This window comes from Thalia democratica, chromosome 3 (assembly GCF_965202585.1).
Source record: "Thalia democratica chromosome 3, ktThaDemo2.hap1.1, whole genome shotgun sequence".
NCBI lineage: Eukaryota > Metazoa > Chordata > Thaliacea > Salpida > Salpidae > Thalia > Thalia democratica.
The window spans coordinates 86,973,514-86,997,679 of record NC_139167.1 but is presented as its reverse complement, the minus strand read 5'-3'; the positions used below and the strand labels follow the sequence as shown (position 1 = coordinate 86,997,679).

Below are 24,166 nucleotides of genomic sequence, written 5' to 3'. Positions count from 1 at the left end.
ATTATCCAGTCGCACAATGGTTTTTCGTGCACCAGGTCATATGACCAAATGTTTTGAGCATTTTATGTCTAGGGGAATTTTTTAAAATTTAACGTAAGGATAAAATTTCTCTGCAATGATAAAATATCTTAACTAATGTGTGGTCTGATGGCTTAAGGGTCCTAATGACGGCTTTAAAACTCTGGAAATTTAACATTGCAAGATCGAAACCCATTGCTGACACATATAGTATACAAGATTTTTCTTCTATAACGCTCTGAGTACATTGCAAGATCGAAACCCATAACATACAATACACAGGATTGCCAAAGGTTCTTAACATTTTTCCAGGTTTTCTGGGCTTCTTCTAGTTTTTATTTTTAAACAAGTATTTTGGTCCATTTTTAATTAAAATTGAAATAAAAACTGTCTCAAACAGTATAAAAACACAAAAAAATACTGTTAAGCTATTTTAAATGTGTACTCAATGATTTTATTTACATGATAGAATTATGCATACACTCGAAATTCAATTACTCTACATGTAAAATTCCAGGTTTTTTGGCAACCCTGAATAGACTCAAAAACAAATTGTTAATGATAAACTTGCAAATAAAACAAAACTTTAGTGGATAATTATTGTTGAACCTTATTTGGTTTTAAATTTTATTGAAGTTAACTTGGTCTTTTCAAGTAAATTTCTATATCAACACCGTTGTTATTTTATTTTTTTACATAAATAAAAGTTATTAATTTTAGATTTACAGTAACCTCTCGCATCTTTACGCACTCTCGTTTAGTTACGCATTTTAGAATTTTAAACATTTCAACAAGTAAATTTTTTATTTTAATTAATATTGCACAAATTAGGTTTATTGTATAACTTTAATTTAAAACATGTTTTTAAATGCTAACTCGCCTCTCTATATATGTAAACTTATGTTCCTTGAATAATTGACAAACATTTAGTTATACCTCAGTATAATAGAAATTTAATTAACAACTAGAGATTAAATTAAAATTCTAAAAGAAATATGACTGTGTTAAGTAACAAAAGTATAATGAAATAATGAGAGTTCGAAACACGAATAGATAAAACAGCACTTTTGCCCTATATGAATAGACATAGATTATTATAGACACCAAACCAGTTCTTAATTATATAAAAATGCTTAATTATACATTGAATTTGCTTAGTAGAATAGAATATTAATGTTAAGTATCAAATAAGTCATATAATTAAAAATTAAATCTTCTTATTATTAAAATATTTCTACAAGTATTATTATTTTATATAAAGTAAAATTTAAACATTGTATAGCTTTATCTTTTTTTTTTCATATTTATAAATAAAGTAAACAAATTGTTAAAAGTGAGAAAGTCCCCAGTCTGCTTTTAACCAGAAGCAATATCAAAAAACAGCGATTATAGTAAGTATAATTGGTACCTTTCGTATCTTTACGATCTCTCATATCTTTACGCAGTTTTTCTGTAGACACAATGTGTGTAAATAAGCGAGAGGTTACTGTAATTTAATATTAATTGCGATTTACTTTACAGGTGAACGACTTTCGTACAAAATTTAAGTTTCTTCGTAGGTGATATTTGAACATAATTATTTTTAAACAATAAATCATTGAGATTAACTATGTGCGTAATAACTTCCAAAATTTATACGTATTGTGAGTACTTCACACATTGTAACTCAATTACTCATAAATAAATAAAACTAAATTTTAGAATGTTTTTAATAAATTCAATAATAGCCAAATACGGTAGCTTATCAAAATATATTAACAAAAAAATTTGAGAAATAATTAAAATTGGAATTAGTAATAGAACTATTTAATCACCAAAACAATTATTTTAATATTAGGTAAGCATGTTTTAGTTTATTTATTATTTAGAAAAAAAAAAAAACAAATACCTTTAATTATTACTAATTTATTAGTACTAAACGAGGTAAAAATACTTCTAAATAAAATTCAACTAACCACAAGTAGTCATGACAAAAAGTTTTTATGCAAAAATAAAAATTTTAAAGCTTAAAATCATTATTTAAGAAATAATTCAACTAATCAGACATACTTTTGAAAAATAGCAAATTCAAAACTTTATATATTTCCTAATATCTTTTATTTATTAAGCCTGTTTTTTGGTCTTCTTTTTCTTTTTCCTGAAAATAATGCCATCATCAGCTAAATTTTCTTCTGATACTTTCCTCTTTAGTTCACCCCTATACAACAAATTAATATTAGCACAACTTTATTTAATTTAAATTATTACTAATTTAAATGGTTTAACTTTATAAAGTACTTTTAGTAAGTCTTGTAACTTTTTAAAATAATAATTTATTTAGTTTTTTTATTTAACGTTCCTCTTTAATTCACTACTATACAACCCATTAGCATTTGTAAACCTTTATTTATTTAAATTATTACTAATTTAAACTGGTCAAATAAAAATACTTCAAAGTATGTCTTGTAATTTTTTTATTATTAATTTACTTAGTTCTTTATAACGTTATTTTTTTATCAAATTTTAATCAATGACTTTTTTCTCACTGAAATTTTTTCAATTTTATTTATGTGATCAATCTTAAATATTCCATTGTTGAAAATTTCCAAGAAATTGTGAAATTTTACTTTATTGTTAACTCTTTACAGACTGTTACACATTAATGCCCCAAGTGTACGAGAAAATAAAACCTAATGGCTTTAAAAAGCCTGAATAAAGAATAAACTTTTATAAAAAGAAACCTTACAATAGTAATGATATAATTGATTATGCAAACTTCCTCTAATACTATTTTGATATTTTCTTGTATAGTTTTAACACCTTAAATATCGAAGTTTGAATGTTTATGTAAAACAATAAGTTTAAAAAAGCAGGTGTAATTTCAGATAACTATGAATATTAAAAATATATTATCAATTTTAATTTTTGATTTTTCTCAAACAATGAGTTGTAGGTAAAAAATTATTTGAAATATTTCATAAATAAAAGTATATGTAACTTTATAGTAGTTTTAACGTTTTATTGAATGCAATTGTATAAATCTATTCATTTTACTCAAAGTTTTATCTTAACTTGATAATGATAATGTTTTTATTCATGTTAAGTCAAAAACAGACCAACAAAAAAGTTTATTTATTTATTAGCAACATTGTGTTTTACAATGTTTTTTCAAAGAAAAACATGACCTTAGCTGATCTCTTGAAAAACATTTCAACATTCAAAATATTTATTTTACGTACAATGTTTTGAGAAAAATAGGATTTGTGTAATTTGTTTTGAAACATGTGAAGTTGAAAAAACATTTAAGGAGGTACTATCATTAATAAAGGAATGTTGTAATAAAATATACAAAGTATCTACAAAGGAATTAAAACCATTTCAATACTATTCAAAATATTAAATTAAAAATCCGTATAATTTCTTACACCTACATAAATATTTTTTCAGTTGTATAAAAAATACTTTAAATACTTTTGTATATACTTTTATATGCCTCATTAAAACTCTGTATTTACAACTAAAAATAAATTTTATATGCTAATATGTTGACCTACAACTATTTCCTATCAAAGACAAATTATTTAAATTAATAGTACGCAAAGCTTTATAATTTGCAAATAAGAAATGTTTTTCAACAATATTGCATATAGCTTTTACATCATCATTTTATTTTTAATCAATATTCAAATGAATTAATATGCAAACGAATAATTTTTTATAAAACTTAAGGAGGTAACTTATATTGATATTAAATTTATATCTACATATTTACATTACTTTTAACTATTTTATTGTTTAAATAAATACAAACCTGTTTTGATATTTAGAATAAAAGCATAAACTTTTTGTGTATCTTATACTTGACCATTTTTAAAGTATAAATTTTAGAGACTTTTATTTTCTTAAACAAAAAAAAAAGTTTTATTTGCTAATGTACTACTCTTTTTGCAAATTAAGTTTATAACAACCTTTGACATTAATAAAATATAATTTTATCTTTATACAAAAACATTAAAAAACTAACTTGTTATCATCCTTAGCAACGTCTGCAGTCTCATTAGCTTTGTCATCGGCAACTAGAATCGTATTATTTTATGTTTTATATTTAAGTGATGATTATTTTATATACATAAGACTACTTTTAGCTAAAACACATGTTTGACTGTGCTAAATATCAAACACTCATGAAACTGAGTAAATGAAAATGGTTTAAAAACTACTCTGTTGACATTAAACATCTCTTAATCGTCTTCAAGTTTGAATGTGAGTAGTAAACAAAACTTGAGCACCTTAACATTTCATTAAAAGTCAAGCTTAGTAATTTTATTAAATTAAGTTTAAATATTAGTTTTATCAACTACAATCTCAACTTACCAATTTTTTGCATCTTTTTGACGCTATTTCCTTCCAACTTTTCGACTTTCTTGACATTTTTGCCTTCAGGTATCTCCTTAGCCATCAACTTTTGTAGAAGACCTGTAAAAAACATTTTAACTAAACTAGGATATATAGAGAACATCTTTACCAATACTTATGATATCAAATAGAATTGTATAGTTATAAAAAAACTTCTTTCCGAAATAATATTGAATTTTTTTTTTCAAAAAATAGTTCAAACTGAAAGCGCTTTTATGACCGCAAAAATTTTAATACCTTTAAACCAATAACACACTATCTATTGTTAGTTTTTTAAAACCTGATTATTCTTTTTATTTTCATATCAAACAAAACACTTACATATGTTATATTAAAAGTAAAGAAGTTATGAAAACAATAATAACCCTTCTTTAACCTAAAATATCTCAACATTTTTTAAATACTGAGCAAATTGAAAGGCTTTTTGTTGTTAGTTTTTAAAAATTTGGTTTAGCTTTTTATTTTAAAACTAAAAATCTTAGCATTTTAATAAAAATTGAGATAATATAAAAGATTCTACAAATAACAATAATGAAAATAAATAATAATTTTACTAATTTAAATCAAAAACACACTATCTATTGTTAGGTTGTTGACACCTGATTATTCTTTTTATTTCTATATTAGTAAACACTTTCATATGTTGTATTTAAAAAAAATAAAAATTATGAAAACAACTAAAACCTTTCTCTTCTTCAATACTCTCTTCAAAGTTCGATTTAGCTTTTTATTATAAAACTTTTCCCAGCATTAAAAAAAAAATTTAAATAAAAAAACATTCTGCAACCTTTCTCTTCCTCTTCAATACATTAAATATATTAACATATGTAAAAGGTAAAGAAGTTATGAAAATTTAAAAGATTGTACAAGTAACAATAGTGAAAATACATAATAACACTCTGCAAGTAACCTTTCTCTTCCTCAATACTCTCCATCTTGTTCATTTATTATAAAACTATATCAAAAACACTTATGTATATGTTATATTAAAAGTAAACAATAATAACCTTTCTCCTCTTCAATGCTCTCCATCTTGTTAACTTATTATAATATATTAAAAAACACTTATATATGTTATATTAAAAGTAAACAATAATTACCTTTCTCCTCTTCAATGCTCTCCATCTCGCCCACCCGCTTCTTGCTCTTCCTTCTCATCGAGATCTTCTTCTTCATCAGCTCCTGCATGCTCTCCGTGTTCTTGTAACTCGGGTGGTTCGGATCTGGAGCGAACTTGGATGACGTGAAAACTTCAGAGAACCTGTGACGTCATAATATAAAGTTATTATAATAGATAATGTGAATTATGTTCTTGTAACTCGGGTGGTTCGGATCCGGAGCGAACTTGGATGACGTGAACACCTCAGAGAACCTGTGACGTCACAATAGTAAAGTTATTATAATAGATAATGTGAATTATGTTCTTGTAAGACGGCAGGTTCGGATCTGGAGCGAACTTGGATGACGTGAAAACTTCAGAGAATCTGTGACGTCACAATAGTAAAGTTATTATATTAGATAATGTGAATTATGTTCTTATAAGACGGGTGGTTCGGATCTGGAGCGAACTTGGATGACGTGAAAACCTCGCTGAATCTGTGACGTCATAATAGTAAAGTTATTATTATAGATAATGTGAATTATGTTCTTATAAGACGGGTGGTTCGGATCTGGAGCGAACTTGGATGACGTGAAAACCTCAGAGAATCTGTGACGTCACAATTAAATATTATTGTTAATCACGCCAGAAAATACTGGAGCTTTATTTAGGAGGTTGTTTAACTTTGAAGTTATCGTTAAGAACAAGCTTGAAACAATTTAGTATTGTTTAGTGAAACTCACCTAATATTTCCAAAATAATTTTTAAAACCATCAACAATTTTTTTTAACATAAACAAACAATAATATATTAATCCTACCTGCTGTCTTCGAGATCGAGTTTGAAATCATCAACAAACTCCTTTTCCTCTTTATTTTCCTTCAACTTCTTACGGTTCTTTCTCTTGTTACCTTGATAAATTGTTTAGTGTTCAACTGCAAGTGTCACTTTATTTCACTTAATACTAAATATTGAAGGTTTGCATACTGCTATATGTTTTACCTTAACTATCTTGAACTTTTTTGACATAAGGTTATTAACTAGAATGTGATATTTATTATATCTTAATTATAACTATCTTATATAAAATAAATATTAGTTAAACCTTTTTTCAACTGCTTATTTTAACTAATCTACTTCATATCAAAATGTCTACCATAAATATTAAAAACACTATATTATTAACAACTATTAACCAGGGTTCGTGCGCGAAATTTTTTTCAGTTAGCCTGACTGAGACCAATTTAGCCTGACATCTTTTAAAAATGAAAAAAATACCCTTTAGAAGTCATTTTAGGTATTGGGGGGGTCTTGATTAGTACTATTGTAGTCTCCGACTTCAACCAGCTTTATCTCAAAAATATTTTGAGCTTTAAAAATCTGCAAAAGGCAACTCATAGCTTAGTTACAAATCAACAAAATAAGACTAAATTGTCAAAAAGGTGATTGACCTTTCCCCTATGCCCTTAACATAACAAATTCAGTGGTAAGTTTTAAAATAAGAGTTATATCTAATCTATTACTAGTGTAAAAATTTAATATATATTACTAAACACAAGTGTTCAATTTAATTAAGCACTATGTAAAAACATTATAACCAGAAGATTTATAATAAAACGACGTGCATTGTCGTGTTTTATTAAAGTTTAAAATGAAACGCTTACATGAGTATTAAAATAAGTAAAAAATGTTTATTATAGTATTTTGACTAATACTTAAAATTAATATATAGTTATAAATCCTAAACTCTAAATAAATACAGCGATTGTTTATGTCATATAGATTTAAAAAGCTTACACTTAAATTAAAAAAAGACCTTTAATATTTTGTTCTTGTAAATAAAAATTAATTGTACCTAAAATTCGTACACCCAAAAAACTTAATACTTATATCTTAAAGCTAAGTTTTAGTCTTATGAATATCTCTTATAACTTTAAACAAACAGTAAAGTATATGAATAAACTGCTAAGAGTTTTAATTTAAAAAGTATTTGGTATAAAGCCTTTATATTAGAAATTAAAACAGTTCAACCAACTAAGCTATGAAATACATAGCTGATGTAAACGAATTCAAACAAAGATCTAAGTTGTTAAACTAACTGTAATGTTTAAACTGTATTTTTTTATGAATTTTCATAATTATGACATAAATAATCTACTCAAAATAAAACAATTAAAATTCTTAAAATTTTTTTAGAGATTCAACAAAAGGTTTTAAGCATTTATTTTTACAAATAGTGACTGATTTTGTCTTTAATAACTTAATTTTATTTAGAAATAAATTCACATCTCATTTAGATCTTAAAAAGATTTCTCAATTTTATTTTATTAAAATTTTGAAGCATTAGAACTGAGAAAAACTGAGATTCTCAAATTTTTTATAAAAAAACTGATTTAGTCTGACGTTTTTCAACTTTTTTCAAAAAAACTGATTTAGCCTGACTTAGCCTGATTTAGCCTGACGCGCACGAACCCTGATTAACCCTTCTTATTCAATTCCAGGTTCTTCTGTATTGCTCTCTTGTCAAAAATTTTTCCATAAATAATAATTACTTTAATTGTTTTTTTAATAATTTAGTATCATACTTTAACTGTATCTAACATACTTATATTAACCCTTTTTCTTCAAAATCTTATTTTTTTGTTTCACCCTCGTATCGAAATACTCTTCATTAAAATACAACAAAAAATATTATACAAACTAATAATATCAATTTATATTATATGAAACCCTTCTTCTCCAACTCCTGATTCTTAATAACTTATTGTCGAAATGTTTAAATAAATATATTGACAACTATTTTAATTATAATATCCACAAACCTTTCTTCTTCAGTTCCTGGTTCTTGATGATCTGCTTCATGTCGAAGTGCCTGCCTTCGTCCTCCTTCTGATCCTCCTCCATCATCACCAGCTCCAGCTCCGCCTTCCTCCTCTTCGCCTCCTCTCCGTCCTCCCCGTCTTCCGACTGCTTCTTCTTCTTCTTGAGGATGCCCTTCTTCGGCTGGGTCTGTTGTTCGAGGGTTGATATTTTTAGTTGGTTGATAACAGTCTGTTGTGTTGACTTAAAAGACCCAAGCAAGCGTACAAACATGATGCTTGAAACGTTAGACTGCTTTAAGATCTTTACAGGGTTGCCACTCGTTTTTTTATAATTTTTTTCCCAGGTTTTCCAAATTTCTTCCAGGTTTTTAAAAGTACACATTTTCGGGTCTATTTTTAGTTTTAAGTTAATTTCAATTTAAGAAACTGTGTTAAATAGTATAAAAATATTGAAAAGATACTGTAATATAACTTTAAATGTATTTAAAAAAAAAAATTCAATGACAAAAAATCTTAATTATATGATAGATTTTTTGAGTCAAATCAAAATTTTACAACTGAAAATGTAAAAATTATTAAAAATTCCAGGTTTTTTAATCAAAACTCCAGGTTTTTCCAGTTTTTTTTTTAAATTTCTCAAATTCCAGGTTATTTTAGCCCAAATTGACAAATTCCAGGTAAAGTGGCAACCCTGTCTTTAATGTTTAGATCTTAAAAAATAGTTTATTTAAAAAAGGTTTCTTTTTCTTGAGAATGTCCTTCTTTGGTTGGGTCTGTGCTAGTGCTAATCTATATACACACACAACAACAAGCTAACCATAATACTATCACTATTATCTGAGTCACTAAAATTCCTGTGTCTGAACTTACATTAATGCTAAATTACATGATCACACAACAAACAAACCACAATGTTATCTGAATCGGATTCACTTTCACTTTCAGACTCTGTTGAAAATTCATCTGAATCGCTCAGATTCCTGTGTCTAAAGGGATCATCTTTTTCAGCTTCTTCGATCGCCATCCTCCATACATCGCCGTACCTAATAAATGTATATACATTATATTAATAATTACAAATAAGTAAATAAACAAAAAAAACTAGTAGAATGTAAAATTCTCCAAACATCGCCGTATCTGAAAAGTAGTAAAAATTAAATAAATAATAAATATAAAATAAATAAAAAACATAAAATAAATAACAAGCATAAAATAAATAATAAACATAAAATAAATAACAAACATAAAATAAATAATAAACATAAAATAAATAACAAACATAAAATAAATAATAAACATAAAATAAATAACAAACATAAAATAAATAACAAACATAAAATAAATGTTAATATAAAATAAATAATGTACATAAATATAAAAATAATAAACATAAAATAAATAATATATATAAAATAAATAATATAACAAGTTGCATGTAAAATTCCCCAAACCTTACTGGTCTTTAAATACAGTTACATGTTAAATTAAGTACAATATGTAAGTAAATATTAAAACTAGTTGTGTGTAAAATTCTTTAAGTTCAATAAATAAAATAATTAATATACATAAAACAAATAAAAATATTAGTTGCATGTAAAATTTTCCAAGTTAACTGTACTTTGAAAGTTATTTGAATACCTATTTACAGAGTTACATTTAGATTTGTTAACACTTTTTTTTATTGTAGAACTACACAGTATGACTATGTGTTGATAATATTAGAATAATGTTTGAATACAGCTTTATGAAAGTCTTTACATAAATTTTTATCTGAATGTAACTACACAATCATGTAAATATCATAAAACAAAACTTTTGTTTAAAAACAGTCATGAATAAATAAAATTGATACAATTATTTGAAAAGAACTAAAATAAAAAAACCTTTCGATATCGTCTTGTTTTGAAGTCATTGAAATTGCGTATTTCGGAACCGTGTTTTTCTCCTGAAAAAAAATTAATTAAAGTTGTACATAATGTAAAAAAAAATACATAGTTTTTAAATGTTTAAAACTATTTTAAGTTGGCCAATTTCTAACAACTATGATAATTTTTATCAAGGATGAAAAGAAAAAGAGCAAGTAATTTGATAAAGATATTTGATTATTTTATTTAGTCTTTTACTTCAGAACAAATCTATTGTTAAACTAATTTAAAGTTCTGAAACTGCTTTAATAAATGAACTTAAAATAAATATTTTTTCCTAACAAAAAATTCTATTTAGATACTAACATTTAAAATTTTAAAAATGGTTTGTAGAATATTCGTTTTAGTACTAATATATAAATAAAACATAACGTAGTTGAACATTATTCGATGTAATTACTGTTGCTGTTCAAAAAAATATTATATTTTTATTATAATTAAACTAAAATGGTCCTGTTTCTATCAACCTACAAAAAATTCACAGCAAGACACACTAATTGGATATAAACGATAAAATACTAATATAATAAATAAACAAACATCGTTGATATATTCTTCATCACTATCGCTTGATAAAATTAAATGTTTGAAATCTTCTTCATTAATTAATATTAATAATAAATAAACATCATTGAAATAATCTTTTTTGATTTAATATAATTAAATATAATGAACAAACAAACATCGTTGAAATTATCTTCGTTGATTTAATATAATTAAATACAAATATAACAAACAAACAAACATCGTTGAAATATTCTTCATCACTGTCGTTTGATATAATTAATTTTTTGAAATCTACCTTACTATTTAATATAAATGAAAATCTCAATATAATAAACAAACAAACATCGTTGAAATATTCCTCATCACTGTCGCTTGAAGCGATCAGACCTTTGAAGTCTTGTTCGTTGATTTAATATAAATCAAAATATTAATAAAATAAACAAACAAACATCGTTGAAATATTCCTCATCACTGTCGCTTGAAGCGATCAGACCTTTGAAGTCTTGTTCGTTGATTTAATATAAATCAAAATATTAATATAATAAACAAACAAACATCGTTGAAATATTCTTCGTCACTATCGCTCGAAGCGATCAGACCTTTGAAGTCTTGTTCGTTGATTTAATATAAATCAAAATATTAATATAATAAACAAACAAACATCGTTGAAATATTCTTCGTCACTGTCGCTCGAAGCGATCAGACCTTTGAAGTCTTGTTCGTTGATTTAATATAAATCAAAATATTAATATAATAAACAAACAAACATCGTTGAAATATTCTTCGTCACTGTCGCTCGAAGCGATCAGACCTTTGAAGTCTTGTTCGTTGATTTAATATAAATCAAAATATTAATATAATAAACAAACAAACATCGTTGAAATATTCTTCGTCACTATCGCTCGAAGCGATCAGACCTTTGAAGTCTTGTTCGTTGATTTAATATAAATCAAAATATTAATATAATAAACAAACAAACATCGTTGAAATATTCTTCGTCACTGTCGCTCGAAGCGATCAGACCTTTGAAGTCTTGTTCGTTGATTTAATATAAATCAAAATATTAATATAATAAACAAACAAACATCGTTGAAATATTCTTCGTCACTGTCGCTCGATGCGATCAGACCTTTGAAGTCTTGTTCGTTGATTTAATATAAATCAAAATATTAATATAATAAACAAACAAACATCGTTGAAATATTCTTCGTCACTGTCGCTCGATGCGATCAGACCTTTGAAGTCTTGTTCGTTGATTTAATATAAATCAAAATATTAATATAATAAACAAACAAACATCGTTGAAATATTCTTCGTCACTATCGCTCGAAGCGATCAGACCTTTGAAGTCTTGTTCGTTGATTTAATATAAATCAAAATATTAATATAATAAACAAACAAACATCGTTGAAATATTCTTCGTCACTGTCGCTCGAAGCGATCAGACCTTTGAAGTCTTGTTCGTTGATTTAATATAAATCAAAATATTAATATAATAAACAAACAAACATCGTTGAAATATTCTTCGTCACTGTCGCTCGATGCGATCAGACCTTTGAAGTCTTGTTCGTTGATTTAATATAAATCAAAATATTAATATAATAAACAAACAAACATCGTTGAAATATTCTTCGTCACTGTCGCTCGAAGCGATCAGACCTTTGAAGTCTTGTTCGTTGATTTAATATAAATCAAAATATTAATATAATAAACAAACAAACATCGTTGAAATATTCTTCGTCACTGTCGCTCGAAGCGATCAGACCTTTGAAGTCTTGTTCGTTGATTTAATATAAATCAAAATATTAATATAATAAACAAACAAACATCGTTGAAATACTCTTCGTCACTATCGCTCGAAGCGATCAGACCTTTGAAATCTTGTTCGTTGATTTAATATAAATCAAAATATTAATATAATAAACAAACAAACATCGTTGAAATATTCTTCGTCACTGTCGCTCGATGCGATCAGACCTTTGAAGTCTTGTTCGTTGATTTAATATAAATCAAAATATTAATATAATAAACAAACATCGTTGAAATATTCTTCGTCACTATCGCTCGAAGCGATCAGACCTTTGAAGTCTTGTTCGTTGATTTAATATAAATCAAAATAATAATATAATAAACAAACAAACATCGTTGAAATATTCTTCGTCACTGTCGCTCGAAGCGATCAGACCTTTGAAGTCTTGTTCGTTGATTTAATATAAATCAAAATATTAATATAATAAACAAACAAACATCGTTGAAATATTCTTCGTCACTGTCGCTCGATGCGATCAGACCTTTGAAGTCTTGTTCGTTGATTTAATATAAATCAAAATATTAATATAATAAACAAACAAACATCGTTGAAATATTCTTCGTCACTGTCGCTCGAAGCGATCAGATCTTTGAAATCTTGTTCGTCGATTTCGTTTTCTTCGAACTTTCTCGTTGTGATGGCCAGCCTTCGCGGATCGGTCAGATCGAATGTGTTCTGTGTCTGAAAATTAATTTATTTTATTCAATGTTTTATTTCTCATATTGTCTTTTGATATTTTTAACTTTTATGATTAGTCCGCGGTGTATTTAATGAAGTTAAATCGAATGTGTTCTGTGTCTGAAAATGAATTTTTTTGATTGTTTAATTTTTTTTATTAATTTTCTTTGTTTTTTCTGGACTTTTATGATTTGTTTTATCACAGAAAATGTGCATCTAGTCTGTTGGACTTTTTACTACTTTCAGTCAAATCGAATTTGTTCTGTATCTGAAAACAACTTATTTGATTGTTTAATTGTTTAATTTATTAATTTACTTTTTTTGCTAGACTTGTATGATTAGTCCAGGGACTTGGTAGTTTTTATTACTATTTTATCAACTTGTGGCTATTATTTTTTTTTCATTTTTTATAGACATTTATTCTTATTATATATACACATATTAGTTCCGGTAGACCTAGTGATGGCTGCAAGCTAAGAATAAAATGCGAATTTAACATAAGGGCTTTTCTGAAAACAGTAATTGTAAAAAATTTAATGATATATACTGTTTAACAATAAAAGAGATAATTTAAATCAAAATAAGTTTGAAAATTCTTAATTAGTGGAAACTCTACCAGATAAAGATTAGCACAGGAAGTAAGCTTACTAAGTACTCTGGAAATTATTCGTTATGAAACAAATGGATGATGACTAAAAACTTGCAATGCCTTTTATAAATAACTGAATACTTTCTAGTTAAGTTTTTTTTTCAATTAAAATGTTACTTGTGCAAAACTATTTAAAGTAATATTCTCAATACTATTTTATTGTTATGATAGTTTACAAAGTTAAATGCTTACGCGACTTTAAAAGAAAATTTTTGAGCTGTTATATGTAAGCATTTATTAAAATGTAAAAGGTTTATATTCAATGTACAATAAATTTATTGCTGTCTAAACATGAATGAAGGTATTGTTAAAAGTAAAAATATGAGAACATATTAAGAACAATTTTCATAAAAAACAGTATTTTTTTTTCTATACCTGAATCAAAATGTTTATAAAACTTTTTTTTAAATTGTTTTATAATGTCTCTACTTAGTACTTTAACCTGGACATATTAAACTGTTTAAAACTTAATGTTAAGAAATTAAAATTTTTCTTTATAGAATAAATTAAAGTTGGAACTTTATAAAGTTGTAAGTAAGGGAAACTTTTTAGTTGCATAGGGTCAATTAAATACTCTATTTATAAACCAATTACACATCAATAAAAAAACATTTTTTAAGAGAACAAACAAGCTTATTTAATCCTAATTTTTTTAATTAAAATTCTTAGTTACATTAAATTCTTTATTAATTATTTTTTATTTAAAATAACTGAGAACGTTTATCATCAAACTGAGAATTTATCTTCACTAGAAAAAGTGCTTTACAGCTAATTTCTAACAATATTTTGAACTTTGATTATTTTTAAATTGAAGTTAAAGTTGAAAACAAACAAGTGTTTGAACTTTGGATTAGCTTAATCAACTACATATTTTAGGAAGCACTTAAAATTAAGTAGAAAAAACAAATCTTGACAAGGCAACAAACAAAATTTTGATTAGGTAATAGACAGGTCAATTCAACTTGTTCGTTAACATGAATTCGTTAATTTTTTTTTAATACAATTTTACACACGTACTCTAAATATAAATGTAGTACAATAAGCTTTAAACATTTTTACCTGGGTTTATTATTGGTTCAAGTTGATTAAAGAACTAATGATCAACTTTATTTGTTAGTAAATTCAAATCGGAAACTATAGTGTATGGTTTTTTTCATACTTAGCTAAATATTCAGTTGCGTTTTATTAAATAATTTAAAATACGGAATCGATAAATCAGATACTTATGAATAATTCTATACTTTAGTTTGTGACAGAACAGTAGTCTTAGGTCTCACTTAATAAAAAATTGATATAAAAATAGATAAGTAATAATACTAACTTTAGACTGAGAAAGTGCGGTTGTCGTTGGCTTCACCAATTTATGGTTTTCCACCAACTTATCGCATGAGTCAACAAGATCATCCTCATCGAAATCCATGTCGTCCGGAATGAATCGAAGATCCAACTTGGTTGAATACAGTTCCAACTCTTTGTCGTTGCATTCCTGTTAAAAATATTATAAAACATGCTTATTATCATTTACTTATTGTTTTAATGTATATGTGAGTTTAGTCGTGGATAACTCTTTGTCTTTGCATTCCTTTAAGTTATTAGTTTTTATTTTACTTTATTTTTCTATTTAACAAGTGACATATACTAAAAAATAAAATATAACTAAAAAATAAATAAAGTCATTAAAAGGTCTTTCAACACTAAATTGAGCTAAAAAAATATATTTTTGTCACAGTAAACTGTCAAGATACGTAGCTTTGATGAAGCAACTGAACAGTGACGTAAAAACTAATTGTGACGTAAAAACTAATTGCGACGTAATAACAAACCCCGTAAATGCAATCACCAGTAGCCGCTGAATCGCACTCAACTACCGCGTAGAAATATTTCATTTTGTTCAACTGGTACTTTCTCAATTGTTCATTGTTGAACCTGTTTTGAACATTTTTTTTATTTATTTTTTAAGTTAGTAAACTAATTAAAAGAAATATATATCAAGTTTATTTTATTCAGCTAGTATTTTCTTAGCTTTTTGAACTGCAGCAACATCTTAACAACTGTTTAAAGTTTACAAGTTATTCAGTAAATTATATTTGAAGTAAACACTTAACACAATTTATTCAACTGGTTTCAAAAACTTGAACTAAAAAAAACAATTATGAAAAAACGTGGTAAATTTAAACAACCATGCAGCTTTTTTCAGTTAAAACTAAAACCAACAACATATATAAAAAGTATATTAAGACATTGTGAAAAAAGTGTATTTTACTTTTAATTTAAATATAAATTTTAATACATAGTACTACTAAATTTAAACATATCAAGTCAAAACAAAGCCTGACTAAAACTAAAACCGACTTTTCCCTTTCCTCTTCGTTCATGGTGCTGTTCTCGTCATCGGGGATTTCCCTTATTTCCTGGGGTCCCTTCAAACCGTCCTCCTTCATTCTCTGCTTGCCGTACTCCGACTTGTACACTGACACCTTTGTGATTTTTCCTTCCGACTTGAAACTGGATAGCACGTAGAAGATGTCCTCCGCTCTATAATAAATAACATAATTTGTATATAATAAATAACTTAACGAGAACTTTTTTTAATACTAAATATGTGGTTGTGTTTCTATAGTATACATTTGTGATAAATTTTTGTGAGGTTTGATTTGAAACTAGACAACACGTAAAATATATTTTCAGCTCCGTATGAAATCAGAAAAATAAATGCTGTTATTTTTAAATTTTTTAACACAATACCTTTTTAATTAGCGGATAAACCAAAACTGATTTGAATGAGATTTACTTAACCCTCTCACTGAAATTTTAACTCACTCGGGGTTTATTAATACCGCTCAAAAATATTTAGGGCATACATATGACCACGGAGTTGTAAATTTTAAATTCAAGATAAAAAAAATATATATCTAAAATTCATCAAAACAGAAAACATGATGAGAGAATTTATCAGAGTTAATTTACGCTTGATTGCACTCGATACATAACAACACAAAAACAGAGTAAACCACCTTGAATTGACTGAAACTAAGCGAAAAGCACCTGAAGACCAAGATGTTATTTGGCGACAACGTAGTACAATTATTTTTTACTTTATACTATTGTGCAATGTTACTAACTTCACTTTTTCTCAATTCATGTTGCACAATGCAAAACAAACTATCGAAAAAAAAAAACTTTTCTTCGGTGTTTAGTTTTAAGGTTTTTAGAAGCTACTTACTCTAATACAACAAATTACTAAAAGTATATTAAGTAATATTATATTTTACTAACTTTCAAAATCTTAATATATATATATATTCATTTTACTAACCTTACTTTCTCCCAATTCATGTTGCACAACGCCAATCTTTTTGAAATATTTTCGCTTCTCGGAGCGTCGGCATCAAACTCTCCCCACCCGAGGTCCTGTGTAATAAAAAAGTAGTAAATGTATATATATATATATATATATATAGTCATAATAAGAAAATAAGTAGTTATGAATAATATATAAAATAAAATTTTATACGCATAAAATTTTTCATAATATCAAAAATTAAAATAGTATTAAATATATAATAAGAAAATAAGTAGTGATAATTATTATTGAATAAATAGTAAGAAAACAGTAGTAATAAATAATATCAAACAAATAAAGACATGTAATTAGTATAAATGTAAAATAAGTAAATTATAAGTAACAAAAAATCAATAAATAAAAATAATATTAATTTTATGTCATAAACAGTGCATAAAACAATTATAATCTGTATTTGCCCAGTAACGTTTTTTTATTCAACTAACATATGTTTCTCTGTGTCAACAAATTAACACAGGTCAAGGCAGTTGTTTAGATTTTAAAAGTTCAAAAACAATAACAACTATGAGATTAGTTATAGAAAAACCAAATAACGAAAACGTTAATAATAAAACACAAACCTCTTCGTTACATGATTCCTCAAAAATAAATTGTGATGAAAAACAACAATAAATAAAGTAATAAATAAATAATGATAATATTATCATTTAATAAGAACTATTAATAAATAATTTAAACATTAGTTTGTTATAATAAATAACAAAATACCTCTTCGTCACGCATGGTTGATTCTTCATCCTCGTCAGACGAATCGTAGTCCGAGCTTTCAAGAATTCCCGCCTTTCCGTAAATGCCTGTGAATTATATATTCGTAAAATACACAAGTTATTACTATATTTATTATGAATCGTAATCTGAAGATTCCAGTTAACCCGCTTTACCGCAAATACCTTTAAGTTAAAAATTATCCAAATGTACTTGTGAGGTAAAGCTAATGAGGTTCTAATTTGTATTCGTATTAGTTTAATACACAAGTATCATAATATCTCTAATGCAGATTCCAATATTGCGGCGTTACCATAGATTACTGAACTTTTAAAATTTATTTTTTTTTTTCCAAAACAGACTAGCACTTTAAACAGGGTTGCCTCTCGTTTTTTCAATTTTTTTCCATGTTTTTAAACTTACAAATTTTTGGGTCTATTTTTAGTTTAAAGCTAAGTTTAAGGTAAGAAACTGTGTTAAATAACATAAAAACATTAAAAAGATAAAGTAAAGCTACTTTAAATATGTTTTTTACTAAAAAAATTTTTGATGATGACAGAATTTTTTTATTTATATGATAGATTTTTTGATTCAAACCAAAATTTTACTATTGAACATGTAAAAATTGTTAAAATTCCAGGTTATTTTAGTGAATTTTGTTTAAAAATACTAGGTTTTACCAGGAATTTTTTCAAAATTTCTCAAATTCCAGGTTTTTCAAGGATTTTTAGCCTAATTGCCAAATTATAGATTTTTCAAGGTTTTTCCAGGTAAATTGGCAACCATGTTTAAAGCAAGAAGAAGTTTGTGAGATCGTAACTTTATGTAGTTAGTTACGTTACATTTGTTATCATTACATAGTGAATTGTAGTCCCACCCTGCCAATTATACATTTGAGAATATAACATTATTGTTAAAAATCGCTACATCAATACTACAAGCCATGTTCATGCTGGTCAGTTGAGTTTTTATTTTTATAATCAACTTGTAGTGACAGAAAAAAATATTTTAAATAGGTGTTGCTTTATTTTATGCAGATTGGGAAAAAATTGTTTGTTTACTTAATGTAATATTTAAAAACAATTATTGCGTGTGAAAAAATGAATTGTACAAACAATAACTGCTTGTTGTTGCTACATTAAAAGTTTTCTGCTGATAAAAAATGATTTGGAACCAATTGTTTCCAATTTTTTCTAAATTACAAACAAAACTACAGCTTCTAAAAAGATTATAATATCGGTCATACACAATTAATCAGTCAAACATAATCAATCAGGGGACATGTAAATAATCAGAAAATTTAACTGTGTGAAAAGACTTATTTAGTAGTTCAAGATTACTTCCGCTACGAAGCATATATTACAAGAGTCATATTTGAATTAAAGTTTGAACAATGCAAAGTTGTCAATGCAACTCATTCGAATTTATTTGATGAGTTGCAGTATATTTTTTGTCTGAAAAGCTTTATATTTGTCCTGAAGAGTTGAAACAGCTGTAATTGAATTGAAGGCTGGTTTTTTTTTTTTTTTTTTGAATATTACAAAATATTACGTGTAAGTTTAAACAAGTCAAATAAATTCAAATATAACTTAGTGAAAATTTTAAATATAAATAAAAAATAATTAATTAGATGCTGTGATCAACTTAAAATTAACATCTAACTTACATTGATGGTTAAATATTTTATATTTAATCAATGTCCTGAAACTATTGTGCGCAGTTAAAACATTAATATAAAATAAATGTTCAGTGATAGGTCGTACAAAATAGAAAAAATTGTACCCTTTGACTATTTTGATTTATATATTTGTAATTTTGTTTATTACTACAAGTCACCTCTTATTACTATGTCGAAGATTAAACATGAATGTTTTCTATATTGGTAAACGTATTTAATTAATGCTCTAAAACCGCTGTTAAAAGATAATATAAAATAAATGTTCTGTAATAGGTTGTTTAAGTTATACAAAATGTACACTTAGAAAACTTGATATTAGTTCATGCACAAGTTGAGTTTATATATTATTATAAATTCAAATATTTTTATTTTTATAAGTTACCTCTTGCAAGATCGACGTGGTCCGAATCATCCGAATCGGCATCTGAACCCGATCTGAAAAAAAAAAAACAGATTAATTGTTATTATTTTACTAAATGCTTGTGGTGACCTGAAACTAAACATTTTTATTGTATAAACTATTTTGATCATTGTAAATCTTTACTTTAACAATCTGAAACAATATTTCTATGTTTTTTCTAAATGATGTCTGGCTTACAATGATCTGAAATTAAAAAGATATTAATATTCTCAGTTTGTTTGTTGTTTTTTATAACTATCTGAAAATAACAAATTAGATTTTAAATATTATTTATTTTGATCATTGCTACATTTACATGTTTTAAGAAATACATTTAAATTTAAAACTAACTCGTCGGAGTATTCTCTTTTTTTCGAAGAAAACATTTCGTCATCAGAGTCGGATTCATCTTTTCCCTCTGTAGATTAGTTAAATTAAAAAACTTAACACAATATCCACAATTAACAATGCTAGGCAACAGGGGTTAAGGGCATGGGGGGTCCAACATTTTTTTTTACTAAAAATAACATTGGATCTTATATGAAAGCTTAAAGTACAAACTACAAGACAGTTTTTATAGAATTTTAATATTATTTAACTTTTGAGATATTGTAATTTTTATCAAAAGTTTCTTATACAAACGTATGGATCGCAAGTTTTTCAGGGTCAATTTTCTTGGAAATTTATAAAATCACTAAAAACCTATCTTCTCCTTCATTTTTTAAATAGAGACCTCAAGTTTTCAAGAAAAATTCCTTTTATAGTTTGTAAGACTTTGAATGTTGGAATTTTGAAATACTGAAAAATAAAAATTTTAGATAAAGAAACAAAAAAATAGGTGGTTTTTTTTTAATGAAAATTTTATTTTTCAAAATAAAAAAAACTCTACATTCAATAGTTTTAAAACTTAATAATACACTTCCTGTGGAAATTTAAAGAAGATTGCTTAAAAAATGATGAGATACAATTTTTTAGTGAAATGATGAGATAGAAGAAGGAGGAGATAGATTTTTAGTGAAATGGTGTTTTTTCGCGTTTTTACTTTGCGCCTTCCGTAAGGAACCTATTGAGGTGCAAGACTTTGATCCCTCATATCTCAAAAATTATTTTGAATTCTTTCAAGCGGTTAAAAATTTCTGATAGCCCAGATAAAACTCAATAAAATAAGATCAACTTGTAAAAATCAAGGTGGACCCCTATGCCCTTAAATTAATCTTTCTAAAGTTTAGTCTTACTTTATACATAAAATATTAAGCTACCAGTAGTTTTTTACCGTTTTAAAAAAATTCAAAATTCAATTTTGTGCCATAAGCGATTAACGTTAGAGGTTTTTCTTGGGATGCGCAAACAAAAAATGAAAAATATTCTACTTAAGTTTTAAAAAAAATTGTTTTAAAACTTTTTAGAGTAACTTTTAATAAATTTTGCAGAAATAAAAGAAAAAGATCTTTTAATTTTTTTTTCAAACAAACAATGGTTTTCTTTTAATTTTTAATCATCGTTTATTAGTAGTTTAAATTTTGCTTCCTACATGTTGTTTGTAATATTTAAAAAAAGATTCCTGGAAGTTTGAACTACATTGCTTTAAAACTGAAGGAGGAGATATATTTTTTATGTATATTTCAATATACTGATACAACCAACCTTGAATTTTTTTTTACAACACTGGTTATATCTTAAAAGTTAATTGATATTTTTAGTTCTGTAAAAAGTATCTTATAGTATAAATTTTAAACTTTTTAAGAAGAGCCAATCTCTATTAAAGAATATGCTGGACCCCCTATGGCCTTACTTAATTTAAATATATTACGTTTGACATTTATAAGTGACTTATAGCACTTCAAACAGTTTTTTTAACTAATAAATTCTAGTATAACAACCACATTTTTTTTAATTATTAAGAAAACAATGTTAGATAAACTTAATTCCAAAATTAAGCACATTTTAATTTAAGTTAAACATTTATATTAACTATAAAAACAGAAAAATGCCTTTACAATACCCCATGCTTTAAATTACAAAAAAACAAACCTCTATCAACTTTTTCCATTTCATGTTTCTTTTCTTTTTGGTAATACTTGCTCAGCGATGTTTTGCCATCATCAACAATTATTTTGCCTCTCTTGTCGACTGCTGACTTATCCTAACAAATTTATGATAAAAATAAGACTGATACTACAGGTAATAAAAAAAACTGTATTTTCTTTTGTTAAATAATCGCAACTGATCTGTACCAACAAATTAATTTCATTACCTTTCGTGTTAGTATCTAGATTGATTATATGCCATGTTAATTTATAGATGCATGGTTTGTTTTCATGGTGATTTTTTAGTTTGAATAATTTTATGTATGAAATTTATTATAACAGACAATAATTAAACATTGCTCAGTTCATTTAAATCAACTTTCTTCTTTTGTTGGTAATTTTTTTAATAGCTGATTTATTTTCAAAACTTTTAAAACTTTATCTAATGTAAATAGTGTGTTAAAAAAAAAACAATTTTATTATCTGTATATAACTTAAAGTAGTTTTTAATTATTTCTTTGTAGCACAACTTTTTTTTCATATAAATTGTTCTATGAAAAAGTTAACGAAATAAAACATTTGTTTCAAGCTTATTTATTCTATCTCTTAAATCTTAGTACTAAACAAGTCTTATAAGCTTATATTTCAATAATGACTGTAGAACCATATAAAAAATGATAAATTTATGAATAATATTTTTGAAGTTTAATGTACATAGATAGCTAAACATCTAAATAACTCTTTATAGTTGCTTAACTGTGCAAAATATTTTATTTATTATTGTTTTCTTTTTTTTTTGCTGCTGACTGCATTTTTTCTTTTGTCTGCACCTAATGCGTGCAAAAATAAAGCTTTGACCCCATTCGGCTTACTAAAAATATTTTTTTATAACTTCGAATCTAGGATAAAGAACTGTCAAAAATGGTAATAATAATAAAATGTTTTTATTAGCCACAGTTTTTCCAAAAATTGTATCTTGCATAAACTTATTGAAATTTATAATGTTCAAAAATAAATTACAAAAATATTTTCACAACAGTTATTTTATATTTAAACTAAAGATAGATTAAAACATAGCATTAGATTTTTTTAAGGAAAATTTTAAAGATTTTGTTTTACTTTGACTAGTTTTTACATTAAATACGAAGTTAATCTAATTTATGATCTTTAAGTATAATATAAATAGACTCATAAAAATAAAAATACTTCTTTTTCAATTAATCTCAAAAACAGTGTGAAAACCAAAACTTTTTAAAATAGTTTTCAAACTGATCTTAATAAATAATAAAACTATTTATAGTACTAAATAATTAATATATTAAGAAATACCACATAATAATATTTTTTCAACTTACCTCAAACTTAGAGTCGAACACAGCATTGAACCTGGGGTCGACCTTTGTTTTTTTCAAGTAATTTTTCGGCTTGTGGTACTTGGGGTCATTGAATTTATTGAACCTCGAATCCTTTGTCATGATCGTATTTACTTAAAATTAAGAGCTAAAAAAGCAACTCAAATTTGGTAACTGTATATGTTTTAAAGCAAGTTAAGGTATGCTTACAAAATGTTCAAAAAATATTAAATAAAAATTAATGTAACAACAAAAAACATTTTTGAAATTTTAAATTATTAGTAAACATTTTAGTGTAAATACAAATCACATCTTTTAAAGAAAAACAATAATTTTGAAAATTAAGCTATGAAGTGCAAAGGAAATTTAACACTGAATTTAATTTTTAAGTTTCTTAAATATTTTTAGAATGCTAGAATTAAGAAAAACAAATTAAAGAAATAAAGTTTATATGTGCCAAAATGAAAAGACGATTTGAAAAATAATTGCAAACGTTATTGAAGCCAAACAGCAAACACAATTTAAATGTAAAAGTGTGGAAAAATTAGGACTATACATTTTTTATGATGAACATAATTTATTTAAAGGTTTTACATAACCATTTTAAAAACAAAGGCATGTCTACATAAAACTTAAATATTAATGTCCTAAATACAAATTAATAATCATTTTTAAAACCAAAGCTTAAATCAGAGTTGCCAAGTGTTTTTGGCAAATTTTTTCCAGGTTTTGAAAAT

The 24,166-nt window shown here is 25.6% G+C and overlaps 1 protein-coding gene across 1 annotated transcript; it reads right to left on the bottom strand.

Moving 5' to 3' along the window:
- Positions 1–1,971: 1,971 nt before the first annotated feature.
- Positions 1,972–23,569, bottom strand: LOC145831530 (uncharacterized). Its single transcript, XM_082938810.1, has 18 exons — positions 23,433–23,569; positions 22,082–22,193; positions 20,402–20,468; positions 20,033–20,085; positions 17,976–18,061; positions 17,220–17,314; positions 16,256–16,438; positions 15,727–15,829; positions 15,225–15,389; positions 13,120–13,257; positions 10,218–10,279; positions 9,242–9,377; positions 8,335–8,521; positions 6,333–6,423; positions 5,514–5,674; positions 4,372–4,473; positions 4,022–4,073; positions 1,972–2,215 (listed from the first exon to the last, which is right to left on the bottom strand). The coding sequence occupies exons 1-18, from the start codon at positions 23,550–23,552 to the stop codon at positions 2,122–2,124; spliced, it is 2,007 nt and encodes a 668-aa protein (XP_082794936.1). The 5' UTR covers positions 23,553–23,569; the 3' UTR covers positions 1,972–2,121.
- Between the last annotated feature and the right edge of the window lie 597 nt (positions 23,570–24,166).

Coding starts and splice junctions, on each gene's coding strand:
- LOC145831530 (XM_082938810.1), bottom strand. CDS start 23,552: ATGACAAAGGATTCGAGGTTCAATAAATTCAATGACCCCAAGTACCAC. Junction 16,439..17,219: donor ATGAATTGGGAGAAAGTAAG/GTTAGTAAAATG, acceptor TATTTATTATAG/AGCGGAGGACATCTTCTACG. Junction 9,378..10,217: donor AAACAAGACGATATCGAAAG/GTTTTTTTATTT, acceptor TACATTTATTAG/GTACGGCGATGTATGGAGGA.